Source organism: Orbicella franksi, chromosome 12 (assembly GCF_964199315.1).
Source record: "Orbicella franksi chromosome 12, jaOrbFran1.1, whole genome shotgun sequence".
In the NCBI taxonomy this organism is placed as follows: Eukaryota; Metazoa; Cnidaria; class Anthozoa; order Scleractinia; family Merulinidae; genus Orbicella; species Orbicella franksi.
Window position 1 is genome coordinate 12656262 of NC_138156.1, and position 27314 is coordinate 12683575.

Below are 27314 nucleotides of genomic sequence, written 5' to 3' on the forward strand. Positions count from 1 at the left end.
AACCTTTGCAAACATGTTGAGGATAGATTTGCAGATGCTGGTCTTCTAGAATCCTTTTCAGTCTTTGATTCCTTCACTTGGCCAGAAGAGTATTTACCAGGTGATGGTGAGGAACACATTGAGAAACTGACCAAGCACTATCAGCCTGTTGGGGAGCACCAAGCTGCTTTGGCAGAGTGGAAAACCTTTGTGAATGCTGTCCAGGCAAAGGCTGATTTAAAAGGCAAAGACAGTCGAGAGTTGTTGACAGCTTTGGTTCAGCAGACATCCTTACAGCACATATTTCCCAATTTGCATAAGTTAGCTGTGATTTCCCTTGTCATACCAATGTCCAGTGCAGATTGTGAAAGAGGATTCTCTGCCTTGAAGAGGATCAAAACTAGGCTACGGAATAGACTCAGTAACAGGATCCTGAACCGTCTTTTAACGATTTCTATTGAAGGACCAAAGCTAGAAGAATTTGATTTCGAGAAAGCTGCTGACATTTGGGGGGGGGGGGGGGGGGCTCAGAAAAACAGGAGAATAACAGTTACTTCATAAAGTACTAACAAACTTTACTTAACTTTACTTTATGAAGACAAGTAACTGTTATTTTCCTGTTTTTCTGAGTACTTTAGTAAGTTACTTCATAAACAATGTACAAGTAAGTCGTAAGTTTGGAAATCTTTATTAATTTTCTAATCAGGCCACAGGAAGGTTCTTATGAATATCAAATTCAGAATAAACCTCATTGCCAGGGTCTCTCCTCATTCCCTCATCTCTCGTTCGGGGAGTGGGGAGAGACCCTGGGAGCGAGCTCGAAGAGAGTACCTCTTGGCCTTCCAAAAATCCTGGGGAGAACACTGAACACCTCAGTCAATTGGGCATTCCCGCAGGCTGCCCTGGGGCCCGTTTCTCGAAGGATCTGAAATGTTTTCGCACCCGGAAAGCTGACCATTAGGCCACCATGGCTGGTCTACTTACAGTCACCCATTAATGGGAATTCACATATCACAAAGAAGTACAAAAGTCTCCGAGGTTTGAAGACAAATTTTAATTTTGAAGTAAACAGAAATTTCGTTTATCGATCACAACATTCACTTCACTTGAAAATGAAATGGTTTAACTCAAAAACACAAAGGTACCCAAAATATGAAAAAATAACCTTATAGCAATGATGGACTCGAATTTAGTGAAGGATTGACGAAAAAAGAATTGGTGAGATTTTCTTGTTTAATCACACTTTGAAATCCAAAATGAGAACAGCATGGTTTCCTCATCTCCGCAAGATGAGACGAAGAAAAATCTAAAATATAAGCTCAAGGAACCTGTAATACATTTTACTTACCACAGTAGCCACGTTCCTTTTGGTTGGCGTCGAATAAGACCTGTGGTACTCTTCAAAGCACTGCAAAAATGAATCAATGCTTGCTTTGCTTCATCTTTGTCCCAAGGAAATCGCCATCTTTGTTCGTGACATGTGTGCACGAAAAGCGGTTTATCGACCCTTAAATTGCCATAAGCGAAATGAAATGGGCAATTTTCTCTTCACTTTGAATTGCTTTTCACGGTAACATGCCTTAAATGACTTACTGAGTACCTATTAAAGAATGATTCTCCTTCGAAAGTTCGGTTGTCAAATTCAACAGCACCAAAAACCGCGTGCCCAAGCAAAAGTGCGAAAACCAGGTGAAAACAAGAAACTTTTTACTTTTTCGCACATGCGCAGACAAAAGTCCCTTTTGTTTGATCCAGTACAAAAATTTCAGGAGTCTTCTGCCCCGCCCCTGGTACGTCCGTACGTCCGTACGTCCGTACGCCAATACCTTAGAAATTAAGAGGGTAGCACCATTACCATAGCTACCTCTGATTTTGGACATCCACGCTATTGTTAATTGACAGCTGTCACAATAAGCTATCCGCTGACCAGTATCACGTGACCATATCGCAGGCTCAGGCTTAGAGCGTATTGAGGTTGGGTGGTTTTTGAAAATAACCGCTGAGCAGTTACTGGTTTTCCGATTGCATCGCAGGCTCAAGTCAGGTTATTTCTCTGGGTGAGAAGGAGGGAGTACTCGCAAAGGCAAAATTTCGGCGCAAATTAAACCCTGGCGCGTTGTTGACTTTTCTTCTGACATATTCCTTGCACAATCGTCTCTTGGAAAGTCCCTGATATATTGCGTACGTAATTTCTACAATCTTGGTTAGTCTAATTAGATATAGTTTGTTAAAATTTAACAGGAAAAAATATCAAAACCACACGCTGAACAATTACATGCTCACAATTGATCATTTTTTGAGTTTCTGATTCAAGAAAAAATAATTCTCTTTTTCCTTTATGGTCAGCTATTGCAATCATGAGCTGCGCTTTTAGGCTTAGCTAAATCTCAAAAGCGATTGGTTCAAGCGCGTCATGTGGCTAACTGTGCTATCCGTTTCATATTGCCCAATTTATAACATTAAAGATCCCGCTCGTTGCGAAAAATAGTTGAAGGATACTAAACACAATCGCCTCAATTTGACTTTGAAAATATGCTGGGACATCATCTGTTCCTCGAATTTCAGAGTTTTCGCTTAGGCTTTAATTCGCTCCGCCTAGGGGCCTTCAAGGGGGGGAGGGGAAGGAGGTATTTATGAGCCCCCTCTATGTAGCTCTAAGGTTTTTACTCAATAATAATCAAACCTACAAGGCGTGCAAAGCCATGTATTTACTTTAGAGACAACCGCGTTTAATCATGAAGACACTTAACGCAGTAATGACGTCATATTTAAAAATCTCCGCCATCATGGATCCGCCATGTCTTATTTAAAAGCCTTCGCAAACGCAAATGCCAAAACAGCTCCAAAATTGCTTCAAGAAAAGCGGAGAATATAAAATCGAGAATCTCACTTAACCATGATGTGAAACTTAAAATCCAAATTGAGATAAGTGAAGCTTTGGAGCCGACTGGCTCATAGCTGCCGGAGCTGATCCTGGTTTCTTTAGCCTGAAGCGGCTGGGAGTATTTCTACTCCCCCTGGACGGGATGCTGGTCCATCGAAGGTCACTCCCCCGCAATTTGTTAGGTTTCTCCAACAATTCGCCGACACCCATTTATACTACTGGGTGGAGAGAGGCACTGTGAGAGTAAAGTGTCTTGCCTAAAAACACAACAGTGTCCCTGGCCTGGGCGCGAACCCGAACCGCTCGCTCCCAGGACGAGCGCACTAACCATGAGGCCATAAATTGGGATAAAACATTCCCATAATACTTGGTTGCCACAGAAACACTACGCTACGTGGCCAAAAAATTAACACACAAAAATGCTCCCAGGTAACCTTATGAAAAGTCACAAAGTTTAGATGGTATGCCCTCCCCCCAGGTGAAAAAGGATTAACTGAAAATAATATGTCCATCGCTTTCCGGCATTAAAGAGTTATCAGTGATTTTCATCCTACTTCATTCATTCCAATCCATATATAGCACCCCAGGCCTCTGCGGCGAGTAAAAAAAATACTGGAGCTGTGAGAAGATTGGATATATTATTCCTAACTCTTCCCATTCCTTGCTCGGCTTAGTCCCTAACGAGCCTTCATCTCACCCGAGTCAAAAATAACGACCAGCTGAGATCTCATGATGTTTTTTTCTCCTATGAGTGGCATTTCTTAAGCTCTCTATAAAAATGGTTTAAAAAATCACAGAAACTTGAATTAGTTCTAATTTACTTTATTGCCAAACAGTCTTCTTATTTGCACGCATATATTCTGTAACGGCTATATAATGTGTTTATAATGCGTTCATCTTTTACCTCAAGTTAGAGGGGTTAAAACTTGACTGATGAGGTTCGTTATATAAGTCTCTCTCATCTAATATTACAATTGTGGTTTTTGATTTTTTGGGAGGTCAAGAGAGAAAAGAGAAGATCAAGGTAAGAGAGTTAATCCCCGTATTGGCCTTAACCTAAGGTAAGACGTGGTACCCAGTTATTTTGCAGATGTTACTCGCGCGTTGTCTGGATTTGTACGTGAAGAAGACGTGAAGGATGCAATAAGACCCAAAAATGGCGGACCGTGCGTCTTAAAAACGAAAATATTCGAATTGCCTGAAGTTTCAAACGCCAAATCAAAGACAGTTTCTAAACGTAGCGAGTGCTGAAGCTCCTTTGTTTAGATAACAAAGAAGACATCCGCACATCATTGGAGGTTTCCCTTCGCCTTGTGAACAAAATACGAACAAACGCTTCCGTGGAAAACTGCTTGGGCTGTCCACGCATCGCGCGAGTAACATCCGCAGAAGAACTGGGTACCAAGATAAAAGCTAACCTGCGATGAAGCGTTTTTTTTTTCGCGGGAAGAGGAAACCAAAAAAACAAAGGAAAACGCATGATCGCAGGCTACTTATGAAGGATTACCTTGGGTATAAGGCCTGTATGTGGTATTAATTATTAGCTTGATCTTCTCGTGGCTTGAGAGAAAAGTGATATGGTTAAAGGCGAGAAGCGTAGCTGCCCAACTTCTGCCCATTTCCGTTCACACACCATTGCCTTAGTAAACTAATTTACGCTTACTTAAAGTGGAATGGTCCCCTAAAATGGATCAAAAAGTTTGTCTAAATATGGTGAAGTAAGATCAATTGGGCCCGATTGCACCCATGAAGAGAAAATAAATTTTGAAGGTTTTACTGAAAATGGTTGCTATGGCAACCAGCCACAGCCTTTTGAGGTTTTAGCCTATAGCATTGACGCCAACAGTTCTTGCTCTTTTACAAAACAAGATTTGATTTTCAAACAAGCATATCTTGTACGTTACTGTTCCGTTCTATGTAATAAACTAAAGTTTTCACAGTTAATTCTTGTTTTCTGTGCTTTCTACAGGCTTTATTTGCAAATAACCTTATTTTGCACCAAACCCAGCTACATCGGCATGTTCCTCGCCGAAAATCTTTTCCTGATGATCAGTGCCTTCTCGTGGTATTCTTTTGCTTCATTGTACTGTCCAAGATCTGCATGAACAGTTCCCTAGTTGTTATAGCTTGCTGCTACATCGGCGTGCTCCTCACCGAAAATTGTTTTCCTTATAATCAGTGCCTTCTCGAGGTATTGCTTGGCTTCATTGTATTGTCCAAGATGTGTATGCGCCTTTCCCAAGTTGTTATAGCTGGCTGCTACATCGGCATGTTCCTCGCCGAAAATCCTTTTCCTGATAATCAGTCCCTTCTCGCGGTATTCTTTCGCTTCATTGTACTGTCCAAGATTTCCATGAACACTTCCCAAGTTGTCATAACTGGCTGCTACATCGGCATGTTCTTCGCCGAAAGTCTTTTTGCTGATGATCAGTGCCTTCTCGTGGTATTGTTTTGCTTCATTGTACTGTCCAAGATTTCCATGAACACTTCCCAAGTTGTTATAGTTCGCTGCTACATCGGCATGTTCCTCACCAAAAATCTCTTTCTTGATGATCAGTGCCTTCTCGTGGTATTCTTTTGCTTCACTGTACTGTCCAAGATCTGCATGAACAGTTCCCAAGTTGTTATAGCTGCCTGCTACATCGGTATGTTCCTCACCGAAAATCTTTTTCTTGATGATCAGTGCCTTCTCGTGGTATTCGTTTGCTTTATTGTACTGTCCAAGATTTTCATGAACAATTCCCAAGTTGTCAGAGCTGCCTGCTACATTGGCATGTTCCTCGCCGAAAATCTTTTCCTGATGATCAGTGCCTTCTCGTGGTATTCTTTTGCTTCATTGTACTGTCCAAGATCTGCATGAACAGTTCCCTAGTTGTTATAGCTTGCTGCTACATCGGCATGTTCCTCGCCGAAAAACTTTTTCCTGATGATCAGTGCCTTCTCGAGGTACTGCTTGGCTTCATTGTATTGTCCAACATCTCTATGCGCCTTTCCCAAGTTGTTATAGCTGGCTGCTACATCCGCATGATCCTCGCCGAAAATCCTTTCCCTGATAATCAGTCCCTTCTCGTGGTATTCTTTCGCTTCATTGTACTGTCCAAGATTTCCATGAACACTTCTCAAGTTGTCATAGTTGGCTGCTACATCGGCATGTTCCTCACCGAAAATCTTTTTCCTGATGATCAGTGCCTTCTCGTGGTATTCTTCTACTTCATTATACTGTCCAAGATGTACATGAACACTTCCCAAGTTGTTACAGCTGGTTGCTACATCGGCATGTTCCTCATCGAAAATCTTTTTGCCTATGATCAGTGCCTTCTCGTAGTATTGTCTTGCTTCATTGTACTGTCCAAGATTTCCATGAAAACTTCCCAAGTTGTTATAGCTGGCTGCTACATTGGCATGTTCTTCGCCGAAAGTCTTTTTGCTGATGATCAGTGCCTTATCGTAGTATTCTTTTGCTTCATCGTACTGTCCAAGATGGTTATAAACAATTCCAAAGTTTTGATAAGTTTGTGCTACTTTGTAATAATGTCCACCGCAAATTGCTTCATAAACTTTGCTAGCCTCTTCATGGTATGATATTGATGATTTATGCTGGCATATCATTGATAATGTTGACCCGTGGGCAGTAAAGACATCTGCTTTCATTAAGTCGCCCTCTCTTGTGTTACTTGCATATTGAGCAAAGTCGCAGGCTGACGTGGAAAAGAGAATTGCATTTGATGGATTGCTAAGGCCAAGACATACATAGGCAGTTAAACAAAGCCACGAAATGACCTTGTCAGGAGTGATAAAGGGTGCTAACTCCAAAACATCTTTTGCAGTAAAATTGTCAGTAAGAATTTCATACAGCGCTTTGCAGTGGGTGGTAATCCTACGTAACATTAAGTACACGTGCCCACTTTCATGCAAACGATAATGCTTCGACTCAATGAGAGAGTGAAAAACCTGAATCGCTACAGATATGCACTGAAGTTTCTCTGTGATGTCAAAATCTAACGTGGACATTTTCCTGAGAATTTCATAAACAACGTTATGCATTCTTACATAGTCGGATGCTCCATCTTCACTGTACAAACACGTAATCAAGGAGGATTTTAAGATCTTTGCCCTGATTAATTCTTCAGTCTGTCCCGAAGTTCGAACTTTGACGAAGTTAACGGCTGCTTCAACTGGGAGAGAGTCGGAGCCACATAGCGAGAAAAATAGAAATGTTTGGCGAAGAACTTCATCGATTTTCAAAGTACTATCTATTGCCATTTTAATGGTTGTGGTCATCGTTTTGGAATACGCTGGATTCCCTTTGGCAAGAGGTTCTTCTGTCGCCTCACGCTTACCGCTAACAAGTGTTTCCAAGTAATTTGTCCACCCATAGGTTGGAGAACCGCAACTCGCCACAGTTTGTATGTAAAACGCAGCGGCTGCCAAGGCTAACGGCTGATACTCAAGAACCTCAGCAACCCTTTGAACTTGCTCGTCATTCTCGGAAATTTGCGATACTTGTTTCAACAGCTCTACTGCGTCCTCGGGCTGCATTCCTGCACTGAGTGATTTACGGTAGGTATGAGGAGCATTTGTGGGAATTGCACTGCTATCTTGAGTTGTAATCAGCACCTGACCGTGACCCCACTCTTCACAAGCGGTCTGAGGTAGGTACCCACACACCAAAGACAGGTCAACAACATTGTCTGCTATTATTAACCAATTTGAGAACTGTTGAATCTTTGGCAAAATTGAGCACTGGAGATACTGAATTGTTTCCTTGGGGCTATTTTCTTTCGTGGTTGCCAGGTTAGTCAAGCTGTATTCGGTAATTCCCAACTGTTTAGCCAGGGGAATGTACGAATCAGCGATCGTTTCAAGGGTTTCTGCATTCAAGGTTGCAACGAATGTTAAGCCTTCACTTTCATCTGATGTGCTTGTAAAGAACTCTTGCCCAATTTGACGGGCAAGTTGAGTTTTACCACATCCAGGATTACCGGATAAATAAATGGTACTGACCGCTTCGTGACTTCTATCGCCAAGCTCTTGCATTGTTGTCATAATCCTTGTCACGTCATTTAATCGTTTGATAATTTCGTGCGATGGCTTGAAACTGAGATTACAGAAAGACTCGACTTTGGAATTAATTTCTTGGCTGAGACATTCAACCTGCTCTTCTTTTCTCTGTATCGTGTCTTGTGCAGCTTGTAAATCAGATTTGACTTTTTGCAATTCTGTTTGGAGATTGGAAACCTTTGCCATTAAGTTGTTTACTTCTGCCGTGGGAAAGCTAGTCTGATTTTTAACTTCCTCTATGTCATTGACCGGAAGACTCAAAGAGTTGAACGCCACCAACACTCTTGCAACATAGTTCTTGAACTCAGCATCTGTAAGCTCGGCCTCACTGACATGAGCAATATCATTTCGGACTTGACGAAGATCATCGACTTCTTTCCTGATGGCTGCACTCAGAGTTGTACCAATGCTATCCGAGAACAGAATGGCGAAAAACAAACAACCACGGTCCCACTCTGCCGTTTTACCATTCTGTATTCTCGCCAGATATCGCGCATTCTTCGAACGGCTTCTTCGAGACTCGTTATTATTAAAGTCTAAGCCATTCTTTGGCGTGTCTTTCCATTCTTCAAGCGTTGTTTTGTAACGGAAATCCCATTCTTGCTTCAAGACTTGTCGCAGTGCTTCAGGAACCAAGTTAAAGGCGATGTAACAATTTTGAAAATAGTTCAATTGGTCTGTTGTGTACACCATTGTGGAAAGTCCTGCAGTGGAATATATTCAGGCATTTAACCCTAATTAAAATTGTTGCTGGGATAATATTTGTAAGAAAATGTTTAAAATCAGGAGCCATAATCGGGGACGGAGACCGTAAGTCTTGGGATCCGCGCGCACCTATGATATGGGACAATGTTTCTATTTTTAGAACAAATTGCGCCATCCTGACGTCATATATCCGCGCGGATCCACGCACATGTCGGGGCCTCTTGCGTGGATGCCTGTCACGTTGTGTGACCAAATGGTGAGATTTGCGAGATTCTCTTGCAGATTTTTCTCAGCGATGGCAGGGAATAAGGCAAGGAATAAGATCAAGGGCTCTTATATGTCGTTTTATGTTCTGAGCTGATGGAAAAGGTGAGTTTTTCAGGGTCAAAAACAAGACTTCAATTTCGCGCTGTGAATGAATAATATCTGCACGCGCTAGTTGAACGCGTAAGCTTTTGCGTTTGCTCTGTGAAGAAAAGTTATGAAAGAAAACTCTTTACTCTGGTATCGAGTTAATTGAGAGTTTCCCAAGCAATGCTTAATCATAACCAAAACCTGTTTTTGATAGTTTCTTATCGTTTCTGTTTGTTTGGAGAGTTTTCAAAAGTTTTTGAGTAGCTCATTTGCATAGTGCAGCGCGTGCACTTTCAATTCCGAGTTGGTGTTTTCATTTGTCAATCTTGACAAAGATTTCCTTCGTTGTCTTTTGTGCCGAGATGCTGCAACAATTTTCACCAACGCCAAAAGGCTACTAACATCATGGGTGTTTCATTAACATATTGAAATTTTACACTGCGAAAATAAAATAATTTTTAATTCTCGTGTTGTTATTATGAATGTCTTTAATTCGCGCGCGTTGCTAAGGAGGTGAAATTTCACTTCCGGTTACTTACGTCAGCCTGAGCGCGGAAAATAATAGGGACTTTGAGCAACGACAACGCGGACGGCGACGGGAACGCCATAAGATCAGGGAAAAGCCAAAAGGTCCACTGCGCATGACTGGCGGGAAACAGGTTGACGTTCTGCGTTCTGACCCGACGTGAGTGAAGCTCATTTCGCCATGTCTGAAAACGTGAGTTTTCGCTTTCGTTTCCTCTGCTGTGTCAACGCTAAATAACCCGTGTTACTAATTTCGAGGAACTTTGATGCTTGTTTTCTCTTGTTATGTGAGATATTTCATTTTATGGAAACGTCGAGAAATCTGAAGCGAACACAAGCCAGTCGGCGAACATGTGAGCACCATGAAATATCTTTTTGAAAGCTTAAGTAAATAAAGACAACTTACACGAATTTCAATCGAAATTTTTCCTTTCAAGAAGTACTCAAATGTCAAATGGCTCATTATGGTGAAATTCTAGCACATTTAAAAGGGTAGACACCATTAAAAATTGTGTAGCTGTTTCCATTTTCAGTCGTAAGATCAGTGGTTTACTTAGGTCTTTATCAGTCGGCACACTGATTTGTCGCGCCAGTCTAATAAACATCTGCTGATAATAAGTTCATTTACTTAATTGTACAACTCAGCGAGAAGGGGCAAGTTGCGTTTGTGGAAGCGAAATTCCTTATTCGGACAGGCAATCGTCGTCTTCAAACCATCGAAGTTAAAATCAGAAAAGGAATCATAAGGTTGGTCGAGATCATTAGACCGGTTTAAATCGTACAAGAGTAGAAGTTCGTCATCGTTTCACAAACCTTCATCGTGGATTATCAAGAGTTGATTGCGAACTTCTTTCAATGAAGTCATCCTAGTTCATCCTGATAAACAGAGGACGAATATCAATAATGTCCATAAGCTTGACAGTGCGGAAACGCGGTTTCCGACGGTGCTGCTTAATGTTTGTGAATTCCCGCTACAACGGCGTTCTCTCCCCAGCCTTCTCACAGGTTTCGGCGTCCCTGTCGCCGTCCGCGTTCCCGCTGCTTAAAGTCCCTATTAACAACTCAAAAACTTGCAAATTCGCTTACATTTTAGAAGTTTTTCTTTGTGTTTCACAAAATACAAAGCAAAAAATGTACAAGCAAAGAATAAATAAGAGAAAGACAGATAAACAAGAGCAACAGAAAGAGAAAAACTAACTCCGTCTGGCTTTGTTTGATCTTACCGAAGTGCGCTGGTAGTGTAAATTGCGCACGCGCTGATAGAGTAACTTCCAATATCTATCGGGCGCACTTCCGGTTTCTTTAAATGCTGAAGGAAACGCGGTTTTTCATTAAATACGGCCTTTTTCGACGAATTTCGGTTAAAGCCAATGTTGGAAACATAGCTATGCATTCCTTTTTCGAAATCATGCTTTTTTCAGAGAATTACGAATTTTTCAATATTTTGAAATGCTTTCAAAATCTGACCTTTTAGAAATGAAACAAAATCGATGCATAGTGTAATGAGGATTTAAATTAAAATATTAAATCAATGAAAAAAATTCCGATAAAGTAATTTGCCTGGGAGCCTTTGCATTTTTTCAGTATTAGTCACATGTAGGCTCTTACCGATAGTGCTCGTAAAAAAAGCATTAAATGCTTAAAGCAGTGCTTGTTTTTTGCCAAAAAAGTGCTAAGATAATGCTAATTTTTTTAAAAAGTGCACGTGGGTTACATTTTCCGATTTTTTGAAACATAGAATAATACATTTTTCAGATTTTCAGTTACATTTTTCAACAACAAAAAGTAACGATCAATGTTCTTTTTTCCATTAGTCCATTCTGGCTGACTTCCATTGTTCCTCGATGACAACGTGGAGGACGCCATCTTGGAACGAGTGTGATGGACTGGGTTTTTAGAAGGCAACCGCTGACCTATCAAACCTATTCCCCAGGCCTCCTCAGCTCCTTTGACTAAAATGAGGGCAAAATGCATCTGGGAGGCTTTGGACGCCATAAATAAAGTCAGATTGTGCTTTTTAATGCAAAATTATACAAATAATCAGTCGAAAATCCAAAATAATGCTAGCAGTGCTTTTTGGGATAAAATGTAAAAAAAAAAATGCTCGCGAAGCCAAATAATGACAAAGTGCTAGCACTATCGGTAAGAGCCTAGTCACATGACCATGGGCGTGACCTGATGACGTCATCTCAAGTGTTACTGATCATGAAAAAGTTAAAACACATGAAATAACTCTGAACTAACTAAAAATGATGAGGTTATATGAGAATGAATTTTCCTTAGCAACGGCTCGAAAAGATCGGTTAATGGGCCCTTAAAGTGATAAAATAACAATTCCAGTCAAAGAAGCCGTTCAAAGCTTTAAAAATCAAGATCAAGCTATGACATCTTCTACTTCTCGTCATGTTCCCCCAGCTGAGCTATTCGAGCACCTCGGTTGCAGACAAATGTTTAAGGCTCATCGAGCACGATTTTCGCAGCTCTGTTTTGCAGTAATATATTTAGACTATGTTCAACGATATTGCAAAACAAGGCAAATGTATGAGATTGTATAGGAAGATAACAAACATATTCACCAACTAGAAATATCGAGAAATACGTAAGAAGAAAAACGGTAAAAATGTATTTCTCGCCTCCTTTGAGTCTTTGTAACGTTCCTGTGCAGGTTTAGGCCGTTAAAGCGAAAGTTTTAGACTCACTGAGAAATGATACGTAGAGTGGAAAACAGTGAAGTTGAAATTCGTTGAAATCACTTCATTTACACGCAAGCGTCCTGGAGGGAGGGCAACTCAGTGATTGACCATCTGGTGAACCTCAGCCTCTCTGAATTTCATTGAGAGGGCGGGGCTGAGATTTCAGATAGGCTTGTGAAACAATTCCCCTTGGAATGAAATCACACGGACGGGCCATAGCAAAAGTTTAAACCCTGTTTAAAAACAATTTTTCAGCTTCATGGGATTATAATTAAAAAACGAGTCTAGTGAAATCCATTCTTTTTACCCGACGGATTGTGATTAGGATGTTAACATGTAAATTGTGGAACGAAATTTTTTGAACATGTTGATTACAATTCGTTAGTGAATCAAAGTGGCTTTGAGCCACTGAACTTGGGAACTAGATCGTCAGTAACCGCTGCACTATCCACTTTATTGGCCAATGTCATCGAGTTAGATGGAAGAAAATTACACTGGAACTATCAAGTGAGTGAAATTACACTGGCATTATTAAGAAATAGCGCAAAACGCACCGTTATCAGAATACATAAGCCAATGTGACACCCTGAAAACAACTTGTCTGAGACGGTTACCACAAGGAATGAACCGTGTCTCGTACGGTCACCAAAGTTAAGCCCTGTTCGGCGGGGTTAGCACTTGGATGGGTGCCCGCTAGAAACAACGCAGTTGTAAGATTTATTATGATTTTTTCTTTCTTTTTATCCCTCCCCTTTCCAAGTCGATATCAGTGACTGCAGAACTCCCAGCCCTTGTGTGTTTTGTGGTCGCTCAATAATTCAGCTCTTCAATTCGTAAACAGGAGACTCGTCACCCCGCCGAACTACTCTTTCCACTTACTTTATTAAGACCTGTTAAACTGCGTGTTGACTTGGTGAGATGGATTGGGTCAATGCTTCGTAATTCATAGGTCGTGGGACCACTCCCAGTAGGAGTGAGTGCAATGTCTTTTAGAAAACAGCCCTGAGAAAATACGCGCGCTGATTGGTTAAAATCGTGTTTCTATAACTAGATTAGCACAAGCTGTTGACGTAATGATAGCGCGAACAAAGAAAATTTACATTTTGATGACCAAAGTAAACAAGTTCCTTCCCTTTTTTTCGTCGCGGTGTTTTCTAAAAGAAATGGAAAACATATTCTCCGTGTTTCTATCGAGTTATAGAAACACTCGTGAAAATTTGGGAGAACTCGAAAAAGGTGTGGAAACACTCGCCTACGGCTCGTATTCCCACAGCATTTCTCGTTCTCCCAAACTTCCACTGGTGTTTCTATAACTCGATAGAAACACGCTACATGTTTTCTATTTCTTAAATATCATTTCGCCATGACCATATTTATTAACAGTACCGTAGTTATAGCGAAACGCAGCCTTCGTATTCTCCCCAATTCTCCAGCCCATTCCCAGTCTAAAGTTTTCTATGAAGGTTTTAATCATTCGAAAATTCATACAGCTAATCAATTTGTTGAAGGCCACAAATCCAGGGCTGTCAGCGGGTGATGTGCGGGCTCACGTGTTGTTTCCTTTTCCTTGCGAAAGATGGTAGGAAATGAATCGTTATTAATATTCCTACAGATAAATTTAACTCTAAGGGATACATTTTAACTTTAAGAGTGATCTCTAACCAGGAACCGACAGCAAAACCGCATTTTCAATGAGCGAACTAGGGCTGTGCATTGCCGAAAAGTTCAAAATGTCTAACAGGAAGCAAAGGAGTGAGCGAATTGAAGAGCGAAGGAGTGAACCACATCTACAACTTCCATGAAAAATATTTTTTTCCAAGTTAAAAATGGTGGTCACCTGACTCGTCTTTATATAGTTATAAGCCCTAAGCTAAAATTAAGGGTTTTTCATCAGCTTGTACCGTTGCTTTGGTAACTTGTTATGTCTGGAAAATGACTTTAACCTGTCATTAAAGATGCGTCTATTATTCATCGTGGTGTAAGATGGGATAGATAAATTTTTTCTCGTTTGTCTCACGATGGAGTCACTTTGAGATGTAGATCGCGACGTTTCGACTGCTATCCTGTAGTCTTCATCAGGCGATGAGGTTAATTGTTTGCATGTCGCTATTTCTAGCACCTTGGTTCGCTGCATCTAGAGGAAAATATGAACGATGATCTAACTAAAATTACTGAATGTTTAACGGCAGATAAACTCACTCTCAATAAGTCAAAGACTGAGTTTTTTTGTTGATTGGTTCAAGGCAAAGGTTAAATACTTTAAACAGACTCCCGTCTTTAACTATCGACAGTAATTCTGTTAAACAAGTAGAATTTACGAAATCTTTTGGAGTATATATAGATAAACTTGGAACGTACATATCGAACATATTTCCAAAAAAAAATGCCTCCTGCATTGACATCTTGAAGAGAAGCAGGTCTTTTAATTTGTTCCTTTTGAAACGCTCCTATGCATCCTGATAATGCTTTAGTTCAACCTCATTTCGATTTCTGTAGCGTCCTATGGGGTAATTGCAATAAATCTCTTTCCATTAAACTACAAAAACTACAGAATCGCGCTGCACGTATTTTGACCTCTTCTTCATATGATGCCAATGCGAATGATCTCTTTGTTAGACTTGGTTGGCAAAAACTTAATCTCTTAATGGTCTCGCCCCTGATTATCTGAAATCAATGTTTACTGATCGGAGTGCAATATCTACCTATTCTCTTACGAATTGTGAGGGCACTGAACTAGCTGTTCCACTCCCCCGCACCAATTTTCTAAAAACCAGTTTCGGCTATAGTGGTGCGGTGCTGTGGAACAGCTTACCTACCAATCTGCGGCAAGCACAAACTCTTGCTAGTTTTAAATCCGGCTGCAGGGGTTTCCTTTTTCATAATAAATAAGTTAATTGATCAGACGGCATTTATGGAAAGCACGCACTTCGTTATTGTTTTTATTTTTGTTGTTATTAGATTTAATTAGCAGTAGATTAGTATCTTAACAATGTAATTAATGCAATTTTAGTATTTACTTCAAGTCCTGATGTTTTATCCGTGTATAAATAAAGTTAAGTAAATAAATAAATGCTATTGGTGCATTTCGATCCTCATTATTATTCCGACTTTGCGACGCTGTTCCGTCATAGGTACGCATTGTAACTGACCGGCTGTGGTGTTCTCTGATTGTAGGTATCCGTGCTTCAGGAATTTCGATTCCACTATCTCTATTGATGATATTTGGATGAAGTCTTATATGGATAGCCTCCTTGACCCTTCGTGTGTACCAGCGAGGGTCACGATCAATAAACTTGACTCTGTCCTAAATGGGTAAATGCCCCGTCTCGTTGGCGTGTTCTGAAATTGCGGAGGTTTGTGTACGAGCAAGCCGTATGTCCCTGTCATGTTCTCTTACCCTACATATATCCTCTCTCGTATAGCTGTCCCTGTTTCTCCGATATACACTTTGCCGCATTCGCAAGGAATCTTACAAACAACACCGTATTGTTTTGTTGGTTCAAGGTTTTGTTGGTTGAAGCCCGGGGTATCCAATCGATGGAATCGATAATTGATGACAATCGATATCAATCGATACCAATCGATATCAGTTAATCGATTGATATTGATAATCGATGACCAATCAGTAATTGTGAACTCATTTCATTTTAATGTTAACAGGAGAACAACACAAAAATATCTGCATGTAGTGGCCAAAGAGGATCCACAAGCTCGGACTGTAGGTGGCCGAGCTGTCCACGAATGGTTCACAAATTTAAACGCGTTTCCCCGTTCTCCCCTTTTCTTGTTTGCAGGGAACAATTCACCGACGTTCACCTCAAAACGGTAAAGATGATAGCCTTTGACGATGCACCTCACATTCAGTAAAGCCTCTACCCGGACGTCTTGCGTAGACATTATGACACGGAAAGGCAATGACGGACAAGTGGGTAATTCGAGTACACGTGCAACGGGGTATATTCTTTGCGTTGAGAAGACTGGGTCGGAATTTGTTTTAACAATTTCGTCCCCAGTGCTTCCTAAAAATGGCGGATGATCGGACAGGTAGTGTGCGTGACGTCCTGTTCGAGGTCGCTGAGCCAATCGATAGTAATCGATGAACGGTTTTTGTGTGGTTATCGATTGGTCATCGATTGGCCGATACCAATCGGTACCAATTAACTAATTTTATTGATTGATATCGATTGATGGATTGAATTTCCGATCATCGGTTTCAAGAGAAAATGAGGGGACTTCTCTTGTCGGTTTCCATCAATTGGATACCCCGGGGTTTAAGGTATCATGGTAGGTGAATTTTTACGAAAAATGCGAAGAATCTTTTTTTTGGCTGTTCAAATTGAGAAGACTGAGATAAATATTTTGCAAAAAGAACGGGGGAAAAGGCTTTTTTACTTTTTAAGTTAAAGCAAAACAACTATTTTTGAATATCATTAACCTCTACAGCACGTTGACACCTCTAATTAAAATTCACCGCCATTTGTCACATGCCGACATCCGTCAGTGCGGAGGGGACTTTTAACACCTATTCATACCAATCTCATAAAAGGTTTTTCGTATTTTTCTCGATAAAATAAAACTGAATATAAGGATGAACATTTTTAGTTCGTTTACGCGCGTCTTCCGATGGAATTGGCTGAAAATCGGCAGGTATGTTCTAGGATACCTCCTTCGAAATAGGGCGTCGGGCTTTGTTTAATTTCGCTTCCCTTTCAAAGTTATGGCCTCTTTAGTAGAAGGAAACGTCCGCATTGAAAATATCAAAGTTTAGGAGGGTGTAGAAAAAAAATCAAACCACATCTGGAAAATCGCAGACACCTTTTTGAGGGTGATGTGTGAGAAAACATTTCCGATGTATATCGCGCCGCTCCGATAATTCACGCGCGGAAGCGAACCAGTTTAAGCCAAGCAGTGTTTCTGGGTATTTCTTTTAATATCACTGCGACCATAACTTTTTAGAAAATTTCAAAGATATTTTTGTATTCTATAACTATTAAGCTTTCAGAAAATGTATAGGTTGGTGGGGATTTCTTTCAAAGCGGAACGTAAGAGCGCGATTTCCAAACACTTTCAATCCACCTACCATGATACCTTAATAAAGTCCTTGTCTTCTTATCTTATCTTATCTTATCTTATCAAGAGTGTCTTTAGGTCGCACTAAGGGACCTAAGAGTTGTGTCAGATTTAAAGACAGTGCGTGCGCCTTGTTGCTGTAGGCTGCGGCGAAGAACCTCTGAAACACCTTTGAAATAGGGTAAAACCGCCGCGGTTGATTTAAATTCCTGTGTGGGTTCTCGGTTAGCTGCCGGGTTAGCTGTTGCTCTTGTTGTTTTCTTGAGCTTCTGTGCAAATGAGGAAGGGTATCCATTAGAAACAAGTACTGATGATAAATGTTTCTTTTCTTCAGCGATAGCTGAAGGCTTCGTTATGAGGTGTTTAGCACGATTATAAAGGCATTTCACAATACCACGTTTCACTGACTGAGGATGGTGTGAGTCATAGGCTAGGTATTGGTCAGTGTGCGAGATTTGGTTTCCTGTATACAGTGGTAGTGAGAAGACCGTCTGCGTCTCTTGTAACTGACGTGTCGAGAAATGGAATGATGTTATCTCTCTAGATTTCCATGGTAAAACGAATAGTTGGTTTTTGACTGTTCAAATGATGCAGAAAGCCGTCGGCATTGTTTCGATCTAACATTGTAAAAGTGTCATCTACATATCGCTTCCAGATCTTAGGTTTGCAGTTCGCAGTATTTATCGCCTGTTCCTCAAATTACTCCATGTAAAGGTTAGCTATAACCGCGGAAGACAGGGCTCCTCATGGCCGCTTCGTCTTGCTGTTCATAAATCGATCCATTATATTGGAAATATGTTGATCTCAAAACGAAATCTAAGAGGTCGGTAATTTGTGTAGGCGTAAGGTTCGTGCGGTCGGGAAGACCGGAATCATTTTGTAGTTTTCGTAATGCGACTTGTACAGCACCCTCGATTGGCACATTAGTAAGGTCTCCATCCCCCCTCCCCCTCTTCCTCGTAGGATTGTCAACAACAATAACTTTGTTCAAAGAGTTCCTAATCTTGTCAACAAGTCCAGTTGATATGCGACTTGCCTTATTAACCGACTTTACAACGTGTTCAAAATACACGTACGTATTTTGAACGAGCTTGTACAGCTCTCAGACGTGACGTGTCTAACTAAAGTAATGCACTGCATTGCATTGTATTCCATTTATACCTCCACTCTCGCCGTCTTCAAGCCTAATAAATGCGGGCATCCCTAAGCCCGTGAACCGGCAGGCCCCCTTAGTGGGTTGTAAGGAAAGAGAAAAACCTGACAATAGCAGAACGAGCCGAACGCGCTCTCGCACATACCCTACCATTGATGGACCTGTTGATATTCAGACAAATAGAGTAAAAGTGAAACAAATACCGGACGGGATCAAAAGGGGCAACTTAAAGGTCATCTAGAATTTCCCTTCAGTAAATTATACATTAACTTATACTCCGAGAATCATTTCTCATTGTTTATGTATAGAAAAAGTGATTTGCCTCAATAATTGCCTTATTTGAATCCTATGGGTGTAATTTGTATTTCCTGAAAAAAAAATTGTGTTTAGTTATCAGGGTCTGTCAGGTTTGTGTCTTGTCTCTGTATAAGCGTATTTTGAAACGCACACCGAAACAAAATATTTGAATTTCCTAAATAACATTGACGAATCGAAAAAGGAAATGAAGTATTTCAGTGGGCAATAACAGTTCCAGACAGGACTGTAATATACATTTCATGGACTTCCAAAATCTCCGCAGAGTTCTCACAGTTTTGCTCAAAAGAACAATTGAAAATGACAGTTATCTTATCTTCTGACACATTCAGAATCATGGCTATTAGAAATCACGAGGTGAGCACAAGACGGGAAAACATAAAAGGTCAACTAAGACGTCGTAAACATCTAGGATTTCCTTTCCTTAATTTAGAATCCTGTCACAACAAAAAATCTCTTTCCCTATTTTCTCCCTTTTCCGTTATGTTTTTTTATAATTATTATTTTATTTTCATTGCTTTAGTGCTTTTTGTTGAGCGAAAAAAATGGTATGGTATGGGTTGGATTGGAATAGTTTTTTTCGGCGATAATATGTAAACTTTTCATTTAAAGCATGTTGACTTTATAAGAATTGTATTAAACCTTTTGTATTAAACTAATTTCGCAACCTTTTTGTACCTTTCGCAGCCTTTTTTGTACAGTGATCAGACAGGATCAAATCTTATTTCTCCCCACAACAACAATGCAAACTTTAGCCTGCAATCGAAAGAAACAAGGAGATTGACGTCAAAGGAAATTTGTCAACACTAAAACAAATTCTCCCAATTCGGCCTGGTAGGGATACCTGTTCATACAGTAAGGAGAATTTGTGTATCACATCATTGCAGAAGCAAAACAAATTAAGTACAACAATATGTACTTCTGCCTGCTGTTGGACTATAAAACGTTTGGTGTAGTAAGTTATAACGCCGGCGTTTTCTTCGGTTTGCTTCCTTTGAGGAAATTAGAAATCACCAAACAGACGGTGCAATAAATAGTCGGAAACTGTAACCTTGCAAACTCGAGCGTGCAATCGAAAGAGGCAAGGAAATTAACGCCAAGGAAATTTGTCGATTAAAAAACAATTTCTCCCAATTTGAACTGTAAGAGATACCTGTATATACAGTAAGGAGAATTTGTGTATCACATCATTGCAGAAGCAAAACCAATAAAGTACAACCATATGTACTTGTGCCTGCTGTTTGACTATAAGACATTTGCTGTAGTAAGTTATAACGCCGGCGTTTTCTTCGGTTTGCTTGCTTTTCGTGAAATCACCAAACAGATGGTACCGTATGGTCGGAAATGTGACCTTGCATTAGGAGTTTCGCAATTCACCTTTTCGGCGTTAGATTTCACGTGTAGTGTCACGTGACTTATGATGTAAACAAACCGGGAAAGTTCGGACATTCTGGTCAACCACACGAATTCGATAAGCAGTGTTCTAACAGAACGGTCACGACTAGAAGATGTGCTTTTGTTACATGTAAAAACGATTCCCGATACCCTGAATCGTGGAAAAGAAACCCAAACGGCGATCCAGTGAAGTTCTTCTATTTTCCTGGCGCAGTTAGACAGAACGAGAGAAGGCAAAAAGTGGTTAAAAGCATGTCACCGCGGTGACTCGTTCGTGTGCACGAAAGACAGTTACATTTGTAGTCTACACAGGGGCACCCAACGACCGTTTTCTCTCTAATGCTGTTAGATGCTGTTTTAGGCTATCTGGAGTACTTTTAAAGCTCTGTAGGTTAATTTTAGGTTGCACTAAAAATTTTTTATCTGTTCGGATATTCTAGGGGAACTTGAGTATTCTCGAATTTATTAGGGCTTTTTTGTCCATTTCCCGAAAACCTTAGGTCTTATCGCCTTTCCGAAAATGATAGCTGACCTTTTTTCGGTACTCAAAACGACATTTTCAACAGTCCGAAAACAACAGACATTAAATTTCTCATATCACGAAAGTGCGAGGTGCCAATTCTCTCAAGAAAATCAGAGGGGATTAAAGGCCTTCCGAACAGATAATTTACCGAAACGATCCGTTGGGTGCCCCTGTCTACATTTTGTCGTTGGAAATGGTCAGACAAAAGAGGATCCTGATCCTATATCTGCCGTTGCCAGTAAAGAAAGGGTGCGTTTATCAATATGTGTTTTCATAACATTTTTTGTCGTTTGAATTAATAGTTTTATACCGTGCCTAGGTGTCGTGACTGAATCGTAAACGAAAGGCATCTTGTGAACGGGAGGCAGACAAAGCGAGAAGCAAGAAATTTGTCTTGAACGATCAGTGGCTAAAACCCTACTGACGCTTAATCGCCATACTGGCAAATCTAAAGAAGAACGTGCCGCCGCCATGACTCTTTTAGATCTGAGCTCAGAGCCAGTGGCGAGTTCAGGAGAGCCTGATGAGAAAAGCATGCGGAAATCAGGGGCACCCAACGGATCGTTTCGGAAAATTATCTGTTCGGAAGGCCTTTAATCCCCTCTGATTTTCTGAAGAGAATATGTCGCCTCGAACATTCGTGATATGAGAAATTCAATGTCTGTTGTTTTCGGATTGTTAAGAGGCGCCCTCTGTAATTTTCAACTATGGCCATTTGGACCAGAAAAAATCAAATTCCTCAAACTTTCTCAGATGAATGGTCTAGATAAGTGATTCACAAAAATACAACTTTCAGTTCAATTCGATTGGTATTTTAGCGCTGGGGCCACCATCTTGGTTTTGCCCCTCTAAGAGGGCTTTCAGCGGCCATTTTAGGGCACATTTTTAACAATTTGCCATACAAAGAAAACGATCTAAATCCGGGTAAAAACACTTTAGTCGAGACAAGCAAATGTTTCTTGTTACATTGAGAGGCTGTTTTGGCAATTTGATCATCACCTGATTTTTCTACAGAATTTTAAATTTCTTTCCCATTCGGACTACTCATGAAGCGCCATAAAAAAGGCGAAGTTTAAAGGAAAATATCGCCAAAAGTACATCACTTGAGATCCCAAAACTACCCTCCACTTAAAGAGCAATGTCTCACCTGTAAAAACATGCAATAAAATTTTGGGGCAGTTAAAACTGTAAAATGTTACAAGAAGAAGTTTAAGCTGTGCTTTTGTCAACAAAGACCGCCGTCCCAATTAGCATAATAACGTGAAAATAACGATGCACAGAGAAAATAATGATATATTCCACTTACCTCGCGACATGTCGACAACTGGATGTTCCACGATGCCTCATGTTATATTTCCAGTATGTTTCAGCCACATTTTCGGTGATTAGTGTACGAAATCACTCTCAGACATCGCCACGGTTAAGCAGATTTCAACTCTCCGAAGCCCGCTTCATAACATCTATCAATATTGTGAAATTTATATGAAATAATTCATATATGAACTGCGGTTGTAGATGAAATTAGCCAGCTTCACATCATTTCACTCCTCACGGGAAGATATGAAGTCAATTAAGTGGCCTCGCTCCCAATGTGTGGCTTCATAGCTCAGTTGGTAGAGCATCGCACCGGTATCGCGGAGGTCACGGGTTCGAATCCCGTTGAAGCCCTGATTTTTTTTTTTCAGGCTTCTTCTTTCCAATTGCTTAAATTGGAAAATATACTGCGATGATCATTCTTTAATTTCATCTATCAATATTATTTGTCTTGCGCCTCATAAGCCGCCGTTTACAAGAAGTTTAACAATTTGCTGAGGTCCTAACTGACCCAGAAGTCTGTTAGCAACCTTTAAAATCCTCCTCTTAATCGAGGATTCTCATCAAGAATGATGGGGGGGGGGGGGGGTCGTGTATTAAAAAGAAAAAAAAGGAAACGATAGACAGTATCAAGTCAAAAGATTATGATCTGTGTATCTTGATCAGCTTTCTCAGGTCATCAGTGAGGCGCTATTGGGAGTTTTCAGGATACTGGATATTTGGGTAAAACGTTAATAGGGTGCAAGAAATTTAGGGGAAATATTGATGGGGTAGAGCATGTTTAGATCAGATAAAACAGGACATTAATTGAGTAGGAAATCGTTGAGCTGGATTTAACAGTATACAAGATATTTAGGACAAAAATTAATAGGATTAGGGATACACCGACAAACCCCCCCCCCCCTCCCACTATGGAGCCTCAACAATGGTCAACTATTTAGGATAAAAGAAATTTATGTCAACTGCTATAAGCATTTATTCTGGACTTTTAGTACTTATATCACGTTGGAATATGAAATGTTTGGGGTTTTAAGGTTAGGTAACGCAGCTCCTTGTTAGTAATTTCGAAGCCCACACTTGTTACACGGAATAGGGCTGTGATGAGTTCCTGACTCCTTGCCACGTTTAATCCTTCCTCTCGAGAATGGCTTCCAAGCTCAGAAACAGACAGGAGAAGGTCCTCCAAGAAGACACAACAGCCGCTGAGAATCAAGCTGCAGATATTTTTGACAAGGGTCAGTTAACTCATCCAATTGCTTATGACTCATTCAACTTGTGTGTCTTAAACGCATCTATAATGTCTTTAAAAAGCTAAGCGTCAACATAAGTGCTTCGCTTGATAGATGCGGGTATTTTAAAGCGCCCTGCTTAGGGTTGAAAACTAGTCTTGTGCAGACATGCAGCTGTGTTCCATCACAGAGCTGAACGACATTAGCGGCCGTGGGGTGCCTCAGGCTCATAACGAATGGTGCCAACAAAATACAAACGTGTTTGCGCCAGATTAAGAAAACGTGGAAAAAGTAGATCTTAGCCAGAGTTATTACAATCCACAAAGAAAACTGGGGGGTAGTCATTAATTTTTCCGAGATAATTAGCTACTGCTGACGATAGCATTTTTCTGAAAAAAAGGTAAAGATATTTCTTCACAGATTCTCCTAAGGTTCGCCTTTACATGCAGAAAACTAAACATATTAAAAAACATCTTTAAACTACGTGGTAAGTGGTAACATAAAAACCACTTTTGATAGGTATTTAATAAGAGAATCGTCGCAACAGCACTCCTCTGGCTTAGCCAAAATACAGTCTACATAACTTTTCCTCACAGCCAAAAACTAATGCATTGTCGAATAGGCTTGCCACTTCCAATTCATACCATAAAATGTAGCTGTAATCACCCCTGTTTTAAAAGTTAAATGAGTTGTTTCATCCTTTCGAAAACTTTGTCGGTGTCCGTTACATTTTTCCCTGTTACTTTCCAAGTAAGTTAAACATTGACGTCTCTCGCAGTTGTTTTGCGCGCGCATTATGCCATCTACAGTTGAATTTCAGTATGATTTTTTCTACGGATACGATAAAAGCTAGTTTGTCAGCTGGAAGCCGTTCACAGTTATTGCTTAGCGATATGCTGCTTTTCTGGTAATCCCGGGTTTAGTGCAGGCTCCTCATTTTAGTGCGAAATTTGTTTCGGCCACAATAGGATTTTTTTTAAGTCGCACGCTTGGTAGGGTAGTTAAGTACGTCACTAGTTCCAACCCAAGCGCGCGCCTGGCGTTTAAACCATGCCTAAAAAAGAAGGCATCGTCCTTAACTGCCCTTCAGTAATTTTCTGAGCATTTTCTTTTCTGATGCAAAAGTGAAACGGCTAAGAAAATGTAAGAAGTTTCAATAAAATGTCGCTTATCAGTACTTCCTGCGCACTATTCGTCAGTCTGTTGTCTTTTGGAAAGTTTGATGGCACTTCCGGCAGCGAAAGACACAACTGTCCCGCTTTATCTGATCTAAACATGCTCTACCCCATTAATTTTTCCCCTAACTTTCTCGCATCCTGTTAATTTTTTACCCAAATATCCAGTATCCTGAAAACCCCTAATAGGGCCTCACTGATGAACTGAGAAAGCTGATCAAGATACACAGATCATAATCTTTTGACTTGATACTGTCTATCGTTTTCCCCTTTTTTTTTTTTTTTTTTTTTAATACACGACCCCCCCCCCCCCCCGTACCCTGCAAAAATAACCTAGAAAATCCCTGCAAGCAGAAGCTCGTGTTCAAATCATTCTGGGGAAAGCCAGTTACTAGTTTAGACACAGAAATGCGTAAAATGGCTTTACTGTCGGTTACATTTTCACTTCCTACCCACCCTACCCCTACCTGTTGGAATGTGCATTTGTCAAATGTAACGCAATCTGTGGAATAATGGCGGGTGCACAACATATCAAAACAGAACTGAGCTTAAACGAGTTCTTGATGAGAATCCTCGATTAAGAGGAGGATTTTAAAGGCTGCTAACAGACTTCTGGATCAGTTAGGATCTCAGCAAATTGTTAAACTTCTTGTAAACGGCGGCTTATGAGGCGAAAGACAAATAATATTGATAGATGTTATGAAGCGGGCTTCGGAGAGTTGAAATCTGCTTAACCGTGGCGATGTCTGAGAGTGATTTCGTACACTAATCACCGAAAATGTGGCTGAAACATACTGGAAATATAACATGAGGCATCGTGGAACATCCAGTTGTCGACATGTCGCGAGGTAAGTGGAATATATCATTATTTTCTCTGTGCATCGTTATTTTCACGTTATTATGCTAATTGGGACGGCGGTCTTTGTTGACAAAAGCACAGCTTAAACTTCTTCTTGTAACATTTTACAGTTTTAACTGCCCCAAAATTTTATTGCATGTTTTTACAGGTGAGACATTGCTCTTTAAGTGGAGGGTAGTTTTGGGATTTCAAGTGACGTACTTTTGGCGATATTTTCCTTTAAACTTCGCCTTTTTTATGGCGCTTCATGAGTAGTCCGAAAGGGAAGAAATTTAAAATTCTGTAGAAAAATCAGGTGATGATCAAATTGCCAAAACAGCCTCTCAATGTAACAAGAAATATTTGCTTGTCTCGACTAAAGTGTTTTTACCCGGATTTAGATCGTTTTCTTTGTATGGCAAATTGTTAAAAATGTGCCCTAAAATGGCCGCTGAAAGCCCTCTTAGAGGGACAAAACCAAGATGGTGGCCCCAGCGCTAAAATACGAATCGAATTGAACTGAAAGTCATATTTTTGTGAATCAGTTAGGTAGACCATTCATCTGAGAAAGTTTGAGGAATTTGATTTTTTCTGGTCCAAATGGCCATAGTTGAAAATTACAGAGGGCGCCTGTTAATAATGTCGTTTTGGGTACCGAAAAAAGGTCAGCTATCATTTTCGGAAAGGTGATAACACCTAAGGTTTTCGGGGAATGGACAAAAAAGCCCTAAAGAATTCGAGAATACTCAAGTTCCCCTAGAATAACCGAACAAATAAAATTTTTTTGGCGCAACCTAAAATTAACCTACAGAGCTTTAAAAGTACTCCAGATAGCCTAAGACAGCGTTAAACTGCATTTGAGAGAAAACGGTCGTTGGTTGCCCCTGAGAAATTCGAACCGGAAGAGCGAACCGACGAGTTTGCTGAACCGATCGAGTCCCAAAACAACAGAAAGACTGACGAACAAGTACATGGCGGCCGCAACGTGCTTGTATCCCCCATCTCTACCACCTTTACACTTGCATCGTGCCTGAAGAACGCTACCTCGGTTTGTACCTCTACCCTCGAGAATAAACTAGAGATCGTAGTGCTCCTTTCCTTCAAAGGTCGCACTTTGGCCACATAGACATGAACACCCTCTTGATTCAACTGAGCAGTTAGTAAAGATTCCACGTAACCATCAGCGAATAAGCGATAATCTTCAAATGACTTGTAAGCGGCGAGTCCCTGCTTGTCGTGATCGGTTGAGTGGTAAATCAAATAATTAAAAATGCCGCACAACCCAAACGGGGGCGACGAGTTGAAGTTGTTCACGGTCTTCAGGAAAAATGGCTTGGGAATTAGCATGTCATGAATTAGTAATTTGTCAGCATCAGTGGTTTGATCTTTTTCGAAGTTTCGATCCACTGGCACAACCATTCTTTCGACTGCGGAAGCGATTTCCACGAGCGAAGTTTTCAAATATTCGCTTACTGAAACTCCACGCTCCTCAGCAAATATCTTTTACGCTTCTGCCACATTCATGGCGTTGAAGTCGCTTTTATTCTTTTTTTCTGCCATTTTGAAGCTGAAACTATTCTACGTTCAAAGACTTGAAGCAGAGAGAAATATATATTAGTAGTGACAGGAAGTTGACGAAGTTGAAAACTTCGTACACTAGCAATGCGTGCTTGACTAGAATGTCCGAACTTTCCCGGTTTGTTTACATCATAAGTCACGTGAAACTACACGTGAAATTTAACGCCGAAAAGGTGAATTGCCAAAGCCTACAGATGGCAATTTTCTGGCCAAACTACCTTTAGAAGTGGAAATCAAATTCCAATACGGCAATCTACTAGAATTCAAAGATTTCGAATTTCTCGTTCTGATCACAAAGCACTCATCCATCGGATTATAATAGCGACCGACACTCCTCGCCACACTTGAATTGTTTCAATTCGCGTCACGGTTAACTGAATACACTAAGCAAAACGTAATTTACAAAGTTTACAAAAAAAGCGAGACACGTACGTTATATACTTACGATCGTCCTGTATGAAATCTAAGAACATCTCAGGAATTCTGTGTTTTACTCCCCGCGTTTGGTAACTATCTGATCCCA

At 40.5% G+C, this 27314-nt stretch overlaps 3 protein-coding genes and 1 pseudogene across 3 annotated transcripts in view; 2 read left to right on the forward strand and 2 right to left on the reverse strand.

Annotated features, from left to right (window-relative positions):
• Positions 1–540, forward strand: part of LOC145462231 (zinc finger protein 862-like) — a 1245-nt gene extending 705 nt beyond the window's left edge. Inside the window, exon 1 of the mRNA XM_081445738.1 lies at positions 1–540. This exon is cut by the window's left edge and continues 705 nt beyond it. Coding sequence (XP_081301864.1) covers positions 1–540 — 540 coding nt within the window.
• A 4275-nt stretch (positions 541–4815) lies between these two features.
• On the reverse strand, positions 4816–5696 carry LOC145462232 (uncharacterized; the record flags this gene model as incomplete). The annotated part of the gene is made up of 1 exon (XM_081445739.1): positions 4816–5696. A coding segment is annotated over one exon (720 nt), but the record flags the coding sequence as incomplete, so codon positions are not given.
• Positions 5639–27314, reverse strand: LOC145463326 (uncharacterized). Its single transcript, XM_081447074.1, has 2 exons — positions 27237–27314; positions 5639–8628 (listed from the first exon to the last, which is right to left on the reverse strand). The coding sequence occupies exons 1-2, from the start codon at positions 27262–27264 to the stop codon at positions 5732–5734; spliced, it is 2925 nt and encodes a 974-aa protein (XP_081303200.1). The 5' UTR covers positions 27265–27314; the 3' UTR covers positions 5639–5731.
• LOC145463620 (uncharacterized) lies at positions 13932–15116 on the forward strand (annotated as a pseudogene).